The 17,190-nt window shown below is 49.6% G+C and overlaps 1 protein-coding gene across 3 annotated transcripts in view; it reads right to left on the bottom strand.

The window, feature by feature from the left end:
- The window catches only part of PEX26 (peroxisomal biogenesis factor 26), a 44,879-nt gene extending 28,198 nt beyond the window's left edge, over positions 1–16,681 (bottom strand). The window contains exons 1-2 of one of the 3 annotated variants that reach the window (XM_063929281.1): positions 16,583–16,681; positions 15,705–15,764 (exon numbers count right to left, since the gene is read on the bottom strand). Coding sequence is in view for 1 of the 3 variants with exons in the window: in XM_063929280.1 (XP_063785350.1) it covers positions 15,705–15,764; positions 15,930–15,948 (79 nt within the window). In the remaining 2 variants the exon portion in view is untranslated. Of the gene's footprint in view, positions 1–15,704; positions 15,765–15,929; positions 16,391–16,582 lie in introns of those variants that run through there. The other 2 variants (XM_063929280.1, XM_063929282.1) reach the window with 2 other exon arrangements.
- Between the last annotated feature and the right edge of the window lie 509 nt (positions 16,682–17,190).

The following is a 17,190-nucleotide window of genomic DNA, read 5'->3' as shown; positions in this document are numbered from 1 at the left end:
ATACCTATGTCATATCTCCAAACATGACCTCTCCAGGAGGACACAATGCTCTGCTCCTGCTCTTCCCTCTTACTGTATGATTACCATCACCTGTGCTGTACCCTAATACTGACCCAGTGCTCATACCTATGTCATACCTCCCTACATGACCTCTCCAGGAGGATACAATGCTCTGCTCCTGCACTTCCCTCTTACTGTATGATTACCATCACCTGTGCTGTACCCTAATACTGACCCAGCGCTCATACCTATGTCATACCTCCCAACATGACCTCTCCAGGAGGGACACAATGCTCTGCTCCTGCTCTTCCCTCTTACTGTATGATTACCATCACCTGTGCTGTACCCTAATACTGACCCAGTTCTCATACTTGTATCATACCTCCCAACATGACCCGCTCCAGGAGGGACACAATGCTCTGCTCCTGCACTTCCCTCTTACTGTATGATTACCATCACCTGTGCTGTACCCTAATACTAACCCAGTGCTCATACCTATGTCATACCTCCCAACATGACCCTCTACAGGAGGACACAATGCTCTGCTCCTGCTCTTCCCTCTTACTGTATGATTACCATCACCTGTGCTGTACCCCAATACTGACCCAGTGCTCATACCTATGTCATACCTCCCAACATGACCCTCTACAGGAGGACACAATGCTCTGCTCCTGCTCTTCCCTCTTACTGTATGATTACCATCACCTGTGCTGTACCCTAATACTTACCCAGTGCTCATACCTATGTCATACCTCCCAACATGACCTCTCCAGGAGGACACAATGCTCTGCTCCTGCTCTTCCCTCTTACTGTATGATTACCATCACCTGTGCTGTACCCTAATACTGACCCAGTGCTCATACCTATGTCATACCTCCCAACATGACCTCTCCAGGAGGACACAATGCTCCGCTCCTGCTTTTCCCTCTTACTGTATGATTACCATCACCTGTGCTGTACCCTAATACTTACCCAGTGCTCATACCTATGTCATACCTCCCAACATGACCTCTCCAGGAGGACACAATGCTCTGCTCCTGCACTTCCCTCTTACTGTATGATTACCATCACCTGTGCTGTACCCTAATACTGACCCAGTGCTCATACCTATGTCATACCTCCCTACATGACCTCTCCAGGAGGACACAATGCTCTGCTCCAACTCTTCCCTCTTACTGTATGATTACCATCACCTGTGCTGTACCCTAATACTGACCCAGTGCTCATACCTATGTCATATCTCCCAACATGACCTCTCCAGGAGGACACAATGCTCTGCTCTTCCCTCCAACTGTATGATTACCATCACCTGTGCTGTACCCCAATACTGACCCAGTGCTCATACCTATGTCATACCTCCCAACATGACCTCTCCAGGAGGACACAATGCTCTGCTCCTGCTCTTCCCTCTTACTGTATGATTACCATCATCTGTGCTGTACCCTAATACTGACCCAGTGCTCATACCTATGTCATACCTCCCTACATGACCCGCTCCAGGAGGACACAATGCTCTGCTCCTGCTATTCCCTCTTACTGTATGATTACCATCACCTGTGCTGTACCCTAATACTGACCCAGTGCTCATACCTATGTCATACCTCCCAACATGACCTCTCCAGGAGGACACAATGCTCTGCTCCTGCTCTTCCCTCTTACTGTATGATTACCATCACCTGTGCTGTACCCTAATCTAATACTAACCCAGTGCTCATACCTATGTCATACCACCCAACATGACCTCTCTAGGAGGACACAATGCTCTGCTCCTGCTCTTACCTCTTACTGTATGATTACCCTCACCTGTGCTGTACCCTAACACTGACCCAGTGCTTATACCTATGTCATAGCTCCCAACATGACCCGCTCCAGGAGGGACACAATGCTCTGCTCCTGCTCTTCCCTCTTACTGTATGATTACCATCACCTGTGCTGTACCCTAATACTGACCCAGTGCTCAGACCTATGTCATACCTCCCAACATGACCCTCTCCAGGAGGGACAGAATGCTCTGCTCCTGCTCTTCCCTCTTACTGTATGATTACCATCACCTGTGCTGTACCCTAATACTGACCCAGTGCTCATACCTATGTCATACCTCCCAACATGACCTCTCCAGGAGGACACAATGCTCTGCTCCCGCACTTCCCTCTTACTGTATGATTGCCGGCACCTGTGCTGTACCCTAACACTGACCCAGTGCTCATACCTATGTCATATCTCCCAACATGATCCTCTCCAGGAGGACACAATGGTCTGATCCTGCTCTTCCCTCTTACTGTATGATTACCATCACCTGTGCTGTACCCTAATACTGACCCAGTTCTCATACCTGTATCATACCTCCCAACATGACCCGCTCCAGGAGGACACAATTCTCTGCTCCTGCTCTTCCCTCTTACTGTATGATTACCATCACCTGTGCTGTACCCTAATACTGACCCAGTGCTCATACCTATGTCATACCTCCCAACATGATCCTCTCCAAGAGGACACAATGCTCTGCTCCTGCACTTCCCTCTTACTGTATGATTACCATCACCTGTGCTGTACCCTAATACTGACCCAGTGCTCATACCTATGTCATACCTCCTAACATGACCCTCTACAGGAGGACACAATGCTCTGCTCCTGCTCTTCCCTCTTACTGTATGATTACCATCACCTGTGCTGTACCCCAATACTGACCCAGTGCTCATACCTATGTCATACCTCCCAACATGACCTCTCCAGGAGGACACAATGCTCTGCTCCTGCTCTTCCCTCTTACTGTATGATTACCATCACCTGTGCTGTACCCCAATACTGACCCAGTGCTCATACCTATGTCATACCTCCCAACATGACCTCTCCAGGAGGACACAATGCTCTGCTCCTGCTCTTCCCTCTTACTGTATGATTACCATCACATGTGCTGTACCCTAATACTGACCCAGTGCTCATACCTATGTCATACCTCCCAACATGACCCTCTCCAGGAGGACACAATGCTCTGCTCCTGCTCTTCCCTCTTACTGTATGATTACCATCACCTGTGCTGTACCCTAATACTGACCCAGTGCTCATACCTATGTCATACCTCCCAACATGACCTCTCCAGGAGAACACAATGCTCTGCTCCTACTCTTCCCTCTTACTGTATGATTACCATCACCTGTGCTGTACCCTAATACTGACCCAGTGCTCATACCTATGTCATACCTCCCAACATGGCCTCTCCAGGAGGACACAATGCTCTGCTCCTGCACTTCCCTCTTACTGTATGATTACCATCACATGTGCTGTACCCTAATACTGACCCAGTGCTCATACCTATGTCATACCTCCCAACATGACCCGCTCCAGGAGGACACAATGCTCTGCTCCTGCTTTTCCCTCTTACTGTATGATTACCATCACCTGTGCTGTACCCCAATACTGACCCAGTGCTCATACCTATGTCATACCTCCCAACATGACCTCTCCAGGAGGACACAATGCTCTGCTCCTGCTCTTCCCTCTTACTGTATGATTACCATCACCTGTGCTGTACCCTAATACTGACCCAGTGCTCATACCTATGTCATACCTCCCAACATGACCTCTCCAGGAGGGACACAATGCTCTGCTCCTGCTCTTCCCTCTTACTGTATGATTACCAGCACCTGTGCTGTACCCTAATACTGACCCAGTGCTCATACCTATGTCAAACCTCCCAACATAACCCTCTCCAGGAGGACACAATGCTCTACTCCTGCACTTCCCTCTTACTGTATGATTACCATCACATGTGCTGTACCCTAATACTGACCCAGTGCTCATACCTATGTCATATCTCCCAACATGACCTCTCCAGGAGGACACAATGCTCTGCTCCTGCTCTTCCCTCTTACTGTATGATTACCATCACCTGTGCTGCACCCTAATACTGACCCAGTGCTCATACCTATGTCATACCTCCCAACATGACCCGCTCCAGGAGGACACAATGCTCTGCTCCTGCTTTTCCCTCTTACTGTATGATTACCATCACCTGTGCTGTACCCCAATACTGACCCAGTGCTCATACCTATGTCATACCTCCCAACATGACCCTCTACAGGAGGACACAATGCTCTGCTCCTGCTCTTCCCTCTTAATGTATGATTACCATCACCTGTGCTGTACCCCAATACTGACCCAGTGCTCTTACCTATGTCATACCTCCCTACATGACCCGCTCCAGGAGGACACAATGCTCTGCTCCTGCTTTTCCCTCTTACTGTATGATTACCATCACCTGTGCTGTACCCCAATACTGACCCAGTGCTCATACCTATGTCATACCTCCCAACATGACCTCTCTAGGAGGACACAATGCTCTGCTCCTGCTCTTCCCTCTTACTGTATGATTACCATCACCTGTGCTGTACCCTAATACTGACCCAGTGCTCATACCTATGTCATACCTCCCAACATGACCTCTCCAGGAGGGACACAATGCTCTGCTCCTGCTCTTCCCTCTTACTGTATGATTACCAGCACCTGTGCTGTACCCTAATACTGACCCAGTGCTCATACCTATGTCATACCTCCCAACATGACCCTCTCCAGGAGGACACAATGCTCTGCTCCTGCTCTTCCCTCTTACTGTATGATTACCATCACCTGTGCTGTACCCCAATACTGACCCAGTGCTCATACCTATGTCATACCTCCCTACATGACCCGCTCCAGGAGGACACAATGCTCTGCTCCTGCTCTTCCCTCTTACTGTATGATTACCATCACCTGTGCTGTACCCCAATACTGACCCAGTGCTCATACCTGTGTCATACCTCCCAACATGACCCTCTACAGGAGGACACAATGCTCTGCTCCTGCTCTTCCCTCTTACTGTATGATTACCATCACCTGTGCTGTACCCTAATACTTACCCAGTGCTCATACCTATGTCATACCTCCCAACATGACCTCTACAGGAGGACACAACGCTCTGCTCCTGCTCTTCCCTCTTACTGTATGATTACCATCACCTGTGCTGTACCCTAATACTGACCCAGTGCTTATACCTATGTCATACCTCCCAACATGACCTCTCCAGGAGGACACAATGCTCTGCTCCTGGACTTCCCTCTTACTGTATGATTACCATCACCTGTGCTGTACCCTAATACTGACCCAGTGCTCATACCTATGTCATACCTCCCAACATGACCCTCTACAGGAGGACACAATGCTCTGCTCCTGCTCTTCCTGTATGATTACCATCACCTGTGCTGTACCCTAATACTTACCCAGTGCTCATACCTATGTCATACCTCCCAACATGACCTCTACAGGAGGACACAACGCTCTGCTCCTGCTCTTCCCTCTTGCTGTATGATTACCATCACCTGTGCTGTACCCTAATGCTGACCCAGTGCTCATACCTATGTCATACCTCCCTACATGACCCGCTCCAGGAGGACACAATGCTCTGCTCCTGCTCTTCCCTCTTACTGTATGATTACCATCACCTGTGCTGTACCCCAATACTGACCCAGTGCTCATACCTATGTCATACCTCCCAACATGACCCTCTACAGGAGGACACAATGCTCTGCTCCTGCTCTTCCGTCTTACTGTATGATTACCATCACCTGTGCTGTACCCTAATGCTGACCCAGTGCTCATACCTATGTCATACCTCCCTACATGACCCGCTCCAGGAGGACACAATGCTCTGCTCCTGCTCTTCCCTCTTAATGTATGATTACCATCACCTGTGCTGTACCCTAATACTTACCCAGTGCTCATACCTATGTCATACCTCCCAACATGACCTCTCCAGGAGGACACAATGCTCTGCTCCTGCTCTTCCCTCTTACTGTATGATTACCATCACCTGTGCTGTACCCTAATACTAACCCAGTGCTCATACCTATGTCATACCTCCCAACATGACCTCTCCAGGAGGACACAATGCTCCGCTCCTGCTTTTCCCTCTTACTGTATGATTACCATCACCTGTGCTGTACCCTAATACTTACCCAGTGCTCATACCTATGTCATACCTCCCAACATGACCTCTCCAGGAGGACACAATGCTCTGCTCCTGCACTTCCCTCTTACTGTATGATTACCATCACCTGTGCTGTACCCTAATACTGACCCAGTGCTCATACCTATGTCATACCTCCCTACATGACCTCTCCAGGAGGACACAATGCTCTGCTCCTACTCTTCCCTCTTTCTGTATGATTACCATCACCTGTGCTGTACCCTAATACTGACCCAGTGCTCATACCTATGTCATACCTCCCAACATGACCTCTCCAGGAGGACACAATGCTCTGCTCCTGCTCTTCCCTCTTACTGTATGATTACCATCACCTGTGCTGTACCCTAATACTGACACAGTGCTCATACCTATGTCATATCTCCAAACATGACCTCTCCAGGAGGACACAATGCTCTGCTCCTGCTCTTCCCTCTTACTGTATGATTACCATCACCTGTGCTGTACCCTAATACTGACCCAGTGCTCATACCTATGTCATACCTCCCTACATGACCTCTCCAGGAGGACACAATGCTCTGCTCCTGCACTTCCCTCTTACTGTATGATTACCATCACCTGTGCTGTGCCCTAATACTGACCCAGCGCTCATACCTATGTCATACCTCCCAACATGACCTCTCCAGGAGGGACACAATGCTCTGCTCCTGCTCTTCCCTCTTACTGTATGATTACCATCACCTGTGCTGTACCCTAATACTGACCCAGTTCTCATACTTGTATCATACCTCCCAACATGACCCGCTCCAGGAGGGACACAATGCTCTGCTCCTGCACTTCCCTCTTACTGTATGATTACCATCACCTGTGCTGTACCCTAATACTAACCCAGTGCTCATACCTATGTCATACCTCCCAACATGACCCTCTACAGGAGGACACAATGCTCTGCTCCTGCTCTTCCCTCTTACTGTATGATTACCATCACCTGTGCTGTACCCCAATACTGACCCAGTGCTCATACCTATGTCATACCTCCCAACATGACCCTCTACAGGAGGACACAATGCTCTGCTCCTGCTCTTCCCTCTTACTGTATGATTACCATCACCTGTGCTGTACCCTAATACTTACCCAGTGCTCATACCTATGTCATACCTCCCAACATGACCTCTCCAGGAGGACACAATGCTCTGCTCCTGCTCTTCCCTCTTACTGTATGATTACCATCACCTGTGCTGTACCCTAATACTGACCCAGTGCTCATACCTATGTCATACCTCCCAACATGACCTCTCCAGGAGGACACAATGCTCCGCTCCTGCTTTTCCCTCTTACTGTATGATTACCATCACCTGTGCTGTACCCTAATACTTACCCAGTGCTCATACCTATGTCATACCTCCCAACATGACCTCTCCAGGAGGACACAATGCTCTGCTCCTGCACTTCCCTCTTACTGTATGATTACCATCACCTGTGCTGTACCCTAATACTGACCCAGTGCTCATACCTATGTCATACCTCCCTACATGACCTCTCCAGGAGGATACAATGCTCTGCTCCAACTCTTCCCTCTTACTGTATGATTACCATCACCTGTGCTGTACCCTAATACTGACCCAGTGCTCATACCTATGTCATATCTCCCAACATGACCTCTCCAGGAGGACACAATGCTCTGCTCTTCCCTCCAACTGTATGATTACCATCACCTGTGCTGTACCCCAATACTGACCCAGTGCTCATACCTATGTCATACCTCCCAACATGACCTCTCCAGGAGGACACAATGCTCTGCTCCTGCTCTTCCCTCTTACTGTATGATTACCATCATCTGTGCTGTACCCTAATACTGACCCAGTGCTCATACCTATGTCATACCTCCCTACATGACCCGCTCCAGGAGGACACAATGCTCTGCTCCTGCTATTCCCTCTTACTGTATGATTACCATCACCTGTGCTGTACCCTAATACTGACCCAGTGCTCATACCTATGTCATACCTCCCAACATGACCTCTCCAGGAGGACACAATGCTCTGCTCCTGCTCTTCCCTCTTACTGTATGATTACCATCACCTGTGCTGTACCCTAATCTAATACTAACCCAGTGCTCATACCTATGTCATACCACCCAACATGACCTCTCTAGGAGGACACAATGCTCTGCTCCTGCTCTTACCTCTTACTGTATGATTACCCTCACCTGTGCTGTACCCTAACACTGACCCAGTGCTTATACCTATGTCATAGCTCCCAACATGACCCGCTCCAGGAGGGACACAATGCTCTGCTCCTGCTCTTCCCTCTTACTGTATGATTACCATCACCTGTGCTGTACCCTAATACTGACCCAGTGCTCATACCTATGTCATACCTCCCAACATGACCCTCTCCAGGAGGGACAGAATGCTCTGCTCCTGCTCTTCCCTCTTACTGTATGATTACCATCACCTGTGCTGTACCCTAATACTGACCCAGTGCTCATACCTATGTCATACCTCCCAACATGACCTCTCCAGGAGGACACAATGCTCTGCTCCCGCACTTCCCTCTTACTGTATGATTGCCGGCACCTGTGCTGTACCCTAACACTGACCCAGTGCTCATACCTATGTCATATCTCCCAACATGATCCTCTCCAGGAGGACACAATGGTCTGATCCTGCTCTTCCCTCTTACTGTATGATTACCATCACCTGTGCTGTACCCTAATACTGACCCAGTTCTCATACCTGTATCATACCTCCCAACATGACCCGCTCCAGGAGGACACAATTCTCTGCTCCTGCTCTTCCCTCTTACTGTATGATTACCATCACCTGTGCTGTACCCTAATACTGACCCAGTGCTCATACCTATGTCATACCTCCCAACATGATCCTCTCCAAGAGGACACAATGCTCTGCTCCTGCACTTCCCTCTTACTGTATGATTACCATCACCTGTGCTGTACCCTAATACTGACCCAGTGCTCATACCTATGTCATACCTCCTAACATGACCCTCTCCAGGAGGACACAATGCTCTGCTCCTGCACTACACTCTAACTGTATGATTACCATCACCTGTGCTGTACCCTAATACTGATCCAGTGCTCATACCTATGTCATACCTCCCAACATGACCTCTCCGGGAGGACACAATGCTCTGCTCCTGCACTTCCCTTTTACTGTATGATTACCATCACCTGTGCTGTACCCCAATACTGACCCAGGGCTCATACCTATGTCATACCTCCCAACATGACCTCTCCAGGAGGACACAATGCTCTGCTCCTGCTCTTCCCTCTTACTGTATGATTACCATCACCTGTGCTGAAACACCTTTCTTATCCTTTCACCTGTTTGAAACAGGTTCCGACAATCATAGAGAAAGGGAACAGTCCAGAAGCAGAGTGTTGTGTCCCTCCTGGAGAGGCTCATGTTGGGAGGAATGGATTAGTGTTGACACGCGGCGTCTCACTGCCCGACCAGCTCCACCGGGCATGTGCGAGATCTCACTACTACCACAAGATCTCCTATGCAGCCCTGAGTTGGCAGCCACCACTGCAATGGCTGTAAATGGGTCGACAACCCCAGCAGCTGTCAAAATCGATAATTGCAGGTGTCGGAACGGCCATTGCCGCTGACCAATCATATATTGGTGGGCACATCGGCAGGCCATCTTAAAGATAACAGTGCCGATATAGATGGGGGTGCATAGCTTGTTGCGAATACGTCATAAACGGAGAGATCCGGGCTCGCATGGAGCAAACCGGCCGCTCTCTTAGCCTGTGCGTGTATCCATGGTGCAGAGCATGAAAATATTAGCAGGGTGCATCCGCTTCTGGACTTAGAGTCAGCCCCTTACTCCCAATGGCACAGATGTGATGGAACACATGTAAGACGTCCCCTAGAACTTGAAAGATGGAGAACCAGGCTCATAGCATAGACCAGCACTAATTATCAGGACAAAGCGGCATTACCTGCCCGCAGTTCTGGGCTCCAAGCAGCCGAGTGTGCCTGTGAGTGGACGCCCTTTAGTGGGACTATGGAAAATAAGAATTTACTTACCGATAATTCTATTTCTCATAGTCCGTAGTGGATGCTGGGGACTCCGTAAGGACCATGGGGAATAGCGGATCCGCAGGAGACTGGGCACATCTAAAGAAAGCTTTAGGACTATCTGGTGTGCACTGGCTCCTCCCCCTATGACCCTCCTCCAAGCCTCAGTTAGGATACTGTGCCCGGACGAGCGTACACAATAAGGAAGGATTTTGAATCCCGGGTAAGACTCATACCAGCCACATTAATCACACCGTATAACCTGTGATCTGAACCCAGTTAACAGCATGATAACAGAGGAGCCTCTGAAAGATGGCTCACAACAATAATAACCCGATTTTTGTAACAATAACTATGTACAAGTATTGCAGACAATCCGCACTTGGGATGGGCGCCCAGCATCCACTACGGACTATGAGAAATAGAATTATCGGTAAGTAAATTCTTATTTTCTCTAACGTCCTAAGTGGATGCTGGGGACTCCGTAAGGACCATGGGGATTATACCAAAGCTCCCAAACGGGCAGGAGAGTGCGGATGACTCTGCAGCACCAAATGAGAGAACTCCAGGTCCTCCTCAGCCAGGATATCAATTTTGTAGAATTTTACAAACGTATTTGCTCCTGACCAAGTAGCTGCTCGGCAAAGTTGTAAAGCCGAGACCCCTCGGGCAGCCGCCCAAGATGAGCCCACCTTCCTTGTGGAGTGGGCATTTACAGATTTTTGGCTGTGGCAGGCCTGCCACAGAATGTGCAAGCTGAATTGTACTACAATTCCAACGAGCAATAGTCTGCTTAGAAGCAGGAGCACCCAGCTTGTTGGGTGCACACAGGATAAACAGCGAGTCAGATTTCCTGACTCCAGCCATCCTGGAAACATATATTTTCAGGGCACTGACAACGTCTAGCAACTTGGAGGCCTCCAAGTCCCTAGTAGCCGCAGGCACCACCAATAGGTTGGTTCAGGTGAGACGCTGAAACCACCTTGGGGAGAAACTGAGGACGAGTCCTCAATTCCGCCCTGTCCGAATGGAAAATCAGATAAGGGCTTTTTCAGGATAAAGCCGCCAATTCTGACACGCGCCTGGCCCAGGCCAGGGCCAACAGCATGACCACTTTTCATGTGAGATATTTTAACTCCACAGATTTAAGTGGTTCAAACCAATGTGACTTTTGGAACCCAAAACTACATTGAGATCCCAAAGTGCCACTGGAGGCACAAAAGGAGGCTGTATATGCAGTACCCCTTTTACAAACGTCTGAACTTCAGGGACTGAAGCTAGTTCTTTTTGGAAGAAAATTGACAGGGCCGAAATTTGAACCTTAATGGACCCCAATTTCAGGCCCATAGACACTCCTGTTTGCAGGAAATGTAGGAATCGACCCAGTTGAATTTCCTCCGTCGGGCCTTACTGGCCTCGCACCACGCAACATATTTTCGCCAATTGCGGTGATAATGTTTTTGCGGTTACATCCTTCCTGGCTTTGATCAGGATAGGGATGACTTCATCCGGAATGCCTTTTTTCCTTCAGGATCCGGCGTTCAACCGCCATGCCGTCAAACGCAGCCGCGGTAAGTCTTGGAACAGACAGGGTCCTTGCTGGAGCAGGTCCCTTCTTAGAGGTAGAGGCCACGGATCCTCCGTGAGCATCTCTTGAAGTTCCGGTTACCAAGTCCTTCTTGGCCAATCCGGAACCACGAATATAGTGCTTACTCCTCTCCATCTTATCAATCTCAGTACCTTGGGTATGAGAGGCAGAGGAGGGAACACATACCCTGACTGGTACACCCACGGTGTTACCAGAGCGTCTACAGCTTATTGCCTGAGGGTCCCTGGACCTGGCGCAATACCTGTCGAGTTTTTAATCATGTGGAAGACTTCTGGGTGAAGTCCCCACTCTCCCGGGTGGAGATCGTGCTGAGGAAGTCTGCTTCCCAGTTGTCCACTCCCGGAATGAATACTGCTGACAGTGCTATCACATGATTTTCCGCCCAGCGAAGAATCCTTGCAGCTTCTGCCATTGCCCTCCTGCTTCTTGTGCCACCCTGTCTGTTTACGTGGGTGACTGCCGTGATGTTGTCCGACTGGATCAACACCGGCTGACCTTGAAGCAGAGGTCTTGCTAAGCTTAGAGCATTGTAAATGTCCCTTAGCTTCAGGATATTTATGTGAAGTGATGTCTCCAGGCTTGACCATAAGCCCTGGATATTCCTTCCCTGTGTGACTGCTCCCCAGCCTCGCAGGCTGGCATCCGTGGTCACCAGGACCCAGTCCTGAATGCCTAATCTGCGGCCCTCTAGAAGATGAGCACTCTGCAACCACCACAGGAGGGACACCCTTGTCCTTGGTGACAGGGTTATCTGCTGATGCATCTGAAGATGCGATCCGGACCATTTGTCCAGCAGGTCCCACTGGAAAGTTCTTGCGTGGAATCTGCCGAATGGGATTGCTTCGTAGGAAGCCACCATTTTACCCAGAACCCTTGTGCATTGATGCACTGAGACTTGGCTCGGTTTTAGGAGGTTCCTGACTAGCTCGGATAACTCCCTGGCTTTCTCCTCCGGGAGAAACACCTTTTTCTGGACTGTGTCCAGGATCATCCCTAGGAACAGAAGACATGTCGTCGGAACCAGGTGCGATTTTGGAATATTGAGAATCCAATCGTGCTGCCGCAACACTACCTGAGATAGTGCTACACCGACCTCCAACTGTTCCCTGGATCTTACCCTTATCAGGGAATTGTCCAAGGAAGGGATAACTAAAATTCACTTCCTTCGAAGGAATATCATCATTTCGGCCATTACCTTGGTAAAGACCCGGGGTGCCGTGTACCATCCATACGGCAGCGTCTGAACTGATAGTGACAGTTCTGTACCATAAACCTGAGGTACCCTTGGTGAGAAGGGTAAATTTTGACATGAAGGTAAGCATCCTTGATGTCCCGAGACATCATGTAGTCCCCTTCTTCCAGGTTCGCAATCACTGCTCTGAGTGACTCAATCTTGAATTTGAACCTCTGTATGTAAGTGTTCAAAGATTTTAGATTTAGAATCGGTCTCACCGAGCCGTCCGGCTTCGGTACCACAACAGTGTGGAATAATACCCCGTTCCCTGTTGCAGGAGGGGTATCTTGATTATCACCTGCTGGGAATACAGCTTGTGAATGGCTTCCAAAACTGTCTCCCTGTCAGAAGGAGACATCGGTAAAGCCGACTTTAGGAAACGGCGAGGGGGAGACGTCTCGAATTCTAATTTGTACCCCTGAGATATCACCTGAAGGATCCAGGGGTCTACTTGCGAGTGAGCCCACTGCGCGCTGAAATTCATTGAGACGGGCCCCCCACCGTGCCTGATTCTGCTTGTAAAGCCCCAGCGTATACTGAGGGCTTGGCAGAGGCGGGAGAGGGTTTCTGTTCCTGGGAACTGGCTGATTTCTGCAGCCTTTTTCCTCTCCCTCTGTCACGGGGCAGAAATGAGGAACCTTTTGCCCGCTTGTCCACGAAAAGACTGCGCCTGATAATACGGCGTCTTCTCATGTTGAGAGGCGACCTGGGGTACAAACGTGGAATTCCCAGCTGTTGCCGTGGCCACCAGGTCTGAAAGACCGACCCCAAATAACTCCTCCCTTAATAAAGCAATACTTCCAAATGCCGTTTGGAATACGCATCACCTGACCACTGACGTGTCCATAACCCTCTACTGGTAGAAATGGACAACGCGCTTAGACTTGATGCCAGTCGGCAAATATTCAGCTGTGCATCACGCATATATAAAAATGCATCTTTTAAATGCTCTATAGGCAAAAATATACTGTCCCTATCTAGGGTATCAATATTTTCAGTCAGGGAATCCGACCACGCCAACCCAGCACTGCACATCCATGCTGAGGCGATTGCTGGTCGCAGTATAACACCAGTATGTGTGTAAATACCTTTTAGGATACCCTCCTGCTTTCTATCAGCAGGATCCTTAAGGGCGGCCATCTCAGGCGAAGGTAGAGCCCTTACAAGCGTGTGAGCGCTTTATCCCCCTTAGGGGGCGTTTCCCAACGCACCCTAACCTCTGGCGGGAAAGGATATAATGCCAATAACATTTTAGAAATTATCCGTTGTTATCGGGGGAAACCCACGCATCATCACACACCTCATTTAATTTCTCAGATTCAGGAAAACTACAGGTAGTTTTTCCTCACCGAACATAATACCCCTTTTTTTGGTGGTACTCGTATTATCAGAAATGTGTAAAACATTTTTCATTGCCTCAATCATGTAACGTGTGGCCCTACTGGAAGTCACATTCGTCTCTTCACCGTCGACACTGGAGTCAGTATCCGTGTCGGCGTCTATATCTGCCATCTGAGGTAACGGGCGCTTTAGAGCCCCTGACGGCCTATGAGACGTCTGGACAGGCACAAGCTGAGTAGCCGGCTGTCTCATGTCAACCACTGTCTTTTATACAGAGCTGACACTGTCACGTAATTCCTTACAACAGTTCATCCACTCAGGTGTCGACCCCCTAGGGGGTGACATCACTATTACAGGCAATCTGCTCCGTCTCCACATCATTTTTCTCCTCATACATGTCGACACAAAAGTACCGACATACAGCACACACACAGGGAATGCTCTGATAGAGGACAGGACCCCACTAGCCCTTTGGGGAGACAGAGGGAGAGTTTGCCAGCACACACCAGAGCGCTATATATATATACAGGGATAACCTTATATAAGTGTTTTTCCCCTTATAGCTGCTGTATAGTTAATACTGCGCCCAATTAGTGCCCCCCTCTCTTTTTTTAACCCTTTCTGTAGTGTAGTGACTGCAGGGGAGAGACAGGGAGCTTCCCTCCAACGGAGCTGTGAGGGAAAATGGCGCCAGTGTGCTGAGGAGATAGGCTCCGCCCCTTTTTCGCGGACTTTTCTCCTGCTTTTTTATGGATTCTGGCAGGGGTTAAATGCATCCATATAGCCCAGGAGCTATATGTGATGCATTTTTTTTGCCATCCAAGGTGTTTTTATTGCGTCTCAGGGCGCCCCCCCCCAGCGCCCTGCACCCTCAGTGACCGAAGTGTGCTGAGAGCAATGGCGCACAGCTGCAGTGCTGTGCGCTACCTTGTTGAAGACAGGACCTCTTCTGCCTTCTGGCTCTGTAAGGGGGCCGGCGGCGCGGCTCTGGGACCCATCCAAGCTGGGCCTGTGATCGTCCCTCTGGAGCTAATGTCCAGTAGCCTAAGAAGCCCAATCCACTCTGCACGCAGGTGAGTTCGCTTCTTCTCCCCTTAGTCCCTCGATGCAGTGAGCCTGTTGCCAGCAGGTCTCACTGAAAATAAAAAACCTAATCTAAAACTTTCACTAAGAAGCTCAGGAGAGCCCCTAGTGTGCACCCTTCTCGTTCGGGCACAGAGATCTAACTGAGGCTTGGAGGAGGGTCATAGGGGGAGGAGCCAGTGCACACCAGATAGTCCTAAAGCTTTCTTTAGATGTGCCCAGTCTCCTGCGGAGCCGCTATTCCCCATGGTCCTTACGGAGTCCCCAGCATCCACTTAGGACGTTAGAGAAATAACAATAATAATTAGTTTTGCCTACTTTAATGGTACTTTTAACAACTAAAATGTGATTCCTCTGCACTTCCATCTGCTAAATCCGAGCAATCACTATAATATTTACCAGTAGTTCTGGCATGGGCGCTGCACTTACCCTGCGGGGGGGGTGTCTCTCCTCTCGCCGCCCGTTCTGTCTCCGTCGCTACGGTGGCACCTGCATGATGGAGATGGGAAAGGTCATACTCGATTGATAAATAATAATAATTTATTATGAGGGTAATATGCCCCCTCCCCCTGCGCCACTACTTAGTTACGCTAAGTACAGCGAGGAGGCAGAGTCAGCAGCATTATAGAAGTATAAATAGACGGAGATCATTACCAAACCTTCTTATATTCATTTATTTCATCAGAAGTAATGCCGGAAGAGCCGACGTGCTGCCAGCAAGGGCCTGAGACGCCCCCCATGTGTGATAATATGCACCAGGAGACACTGGAATAGATGTGCTGTTGCTCCTAGCAACTACATGTTACTAATAGCAACAACCCCATAGCAGCTCTCATGCAGTCACCAGGCCAGGTGCTACAGTGACCCCCATGAGAACCATCTACAACCATGCACTGGTATCTATGCTGAGTGTGCGCAGCACAGGTGTGGTGGGGGAACTACATGACCCAGCATGCCCTGCCACCGGCAGCCTGACTGTACGGTTGGTTCTATATCGGAGGGGCTGAAGGGACCTTGTGACGTTTTGAGGGGAGGAGCTACATCAGCAGGGGGAGGAGCTACGGGCGAACAGGGTACCCGAAAAGTACCCTCGCGGGCTCGCTTCGCTCGCCACGCTTCGGGCACGGTGGCTCGCTCCGCTCCGCTTCGCTCACCACCTAATTACTAAAGGTAATAGTTGGTGGCGTGGATAGTAGAGGAACTATCCCGCTGGCCTAGCTCCTCCCCCTTGCGTCGTAACTCCTCCCCCTTACGGAAAAGGTCCCTTAGCCCACTTGATTCTAGCATCTACCCTGACTGTACTGTACCGTTGCTGTCTCTCTCAGCTGGTTCCAGCGCGAGATCCGGGTGCTATGGCTCCAGCAGCCAGCCGGCACCGCCCCCACCAGCCAGCCAGCCAATAGCAGCCAGTGTCCGGGGAGGAGTCGGCGCTGCTGCGTATCAGAGACGCGCGGTGATTGGCCGCTGCGCCTGCAGAGTGAGGTCGGAAGTAGCAGAGCAGTGTGACAGACAGTCAGGGCATCCAGTGCCAGCTGTTATACACATGTGATGGGCAGGGGACAGGCCAGGATTGGCAGATTATCCTGTATAACACAAACATGTAATGCAAAAGGAGACTGTATTGCAGAATGTAGCAAAGTCCGAGGTGAAAGTCTGTGGGGTTAATGTACTAAGGTGGGAGATTTTTAGAATTGGTGATGTTGCCCATAGCAACCAATCAGATTATATCTATTATCTGCTAGAAACAGCTAGATAAATGGTAAGTAGAATCTGATTGGTTGCCATTGGCAACATCACCAGTTCTAAAAATCTCCCACCTTAGTAAATGTATGCCTGTGTGTGCAATGTGCAGGGCCTTATTATTCAGAGCTGCATGTAAACCTGAATAGCTGCTCTGTTAGTTGTTGGTTTTTGT

Source organism: Pseudophryne corroboree, chromosome 6 (genome assembly GCF_028390025.1).
Source record: "Pseudophryne corroboree isolate aPseCor3 chromosome 6, aPseCor3.hap2, whole genome shotgun sequence".
NCBI lineage: Eukaryota > Metazoa > Chordata > Amphibia > Anura > Myobatrachidae > Pseudophryne > Pseudophryne corroboree.
This window is presented reverse-complemented; position numbering and strand designations above follow the sequence as displayed.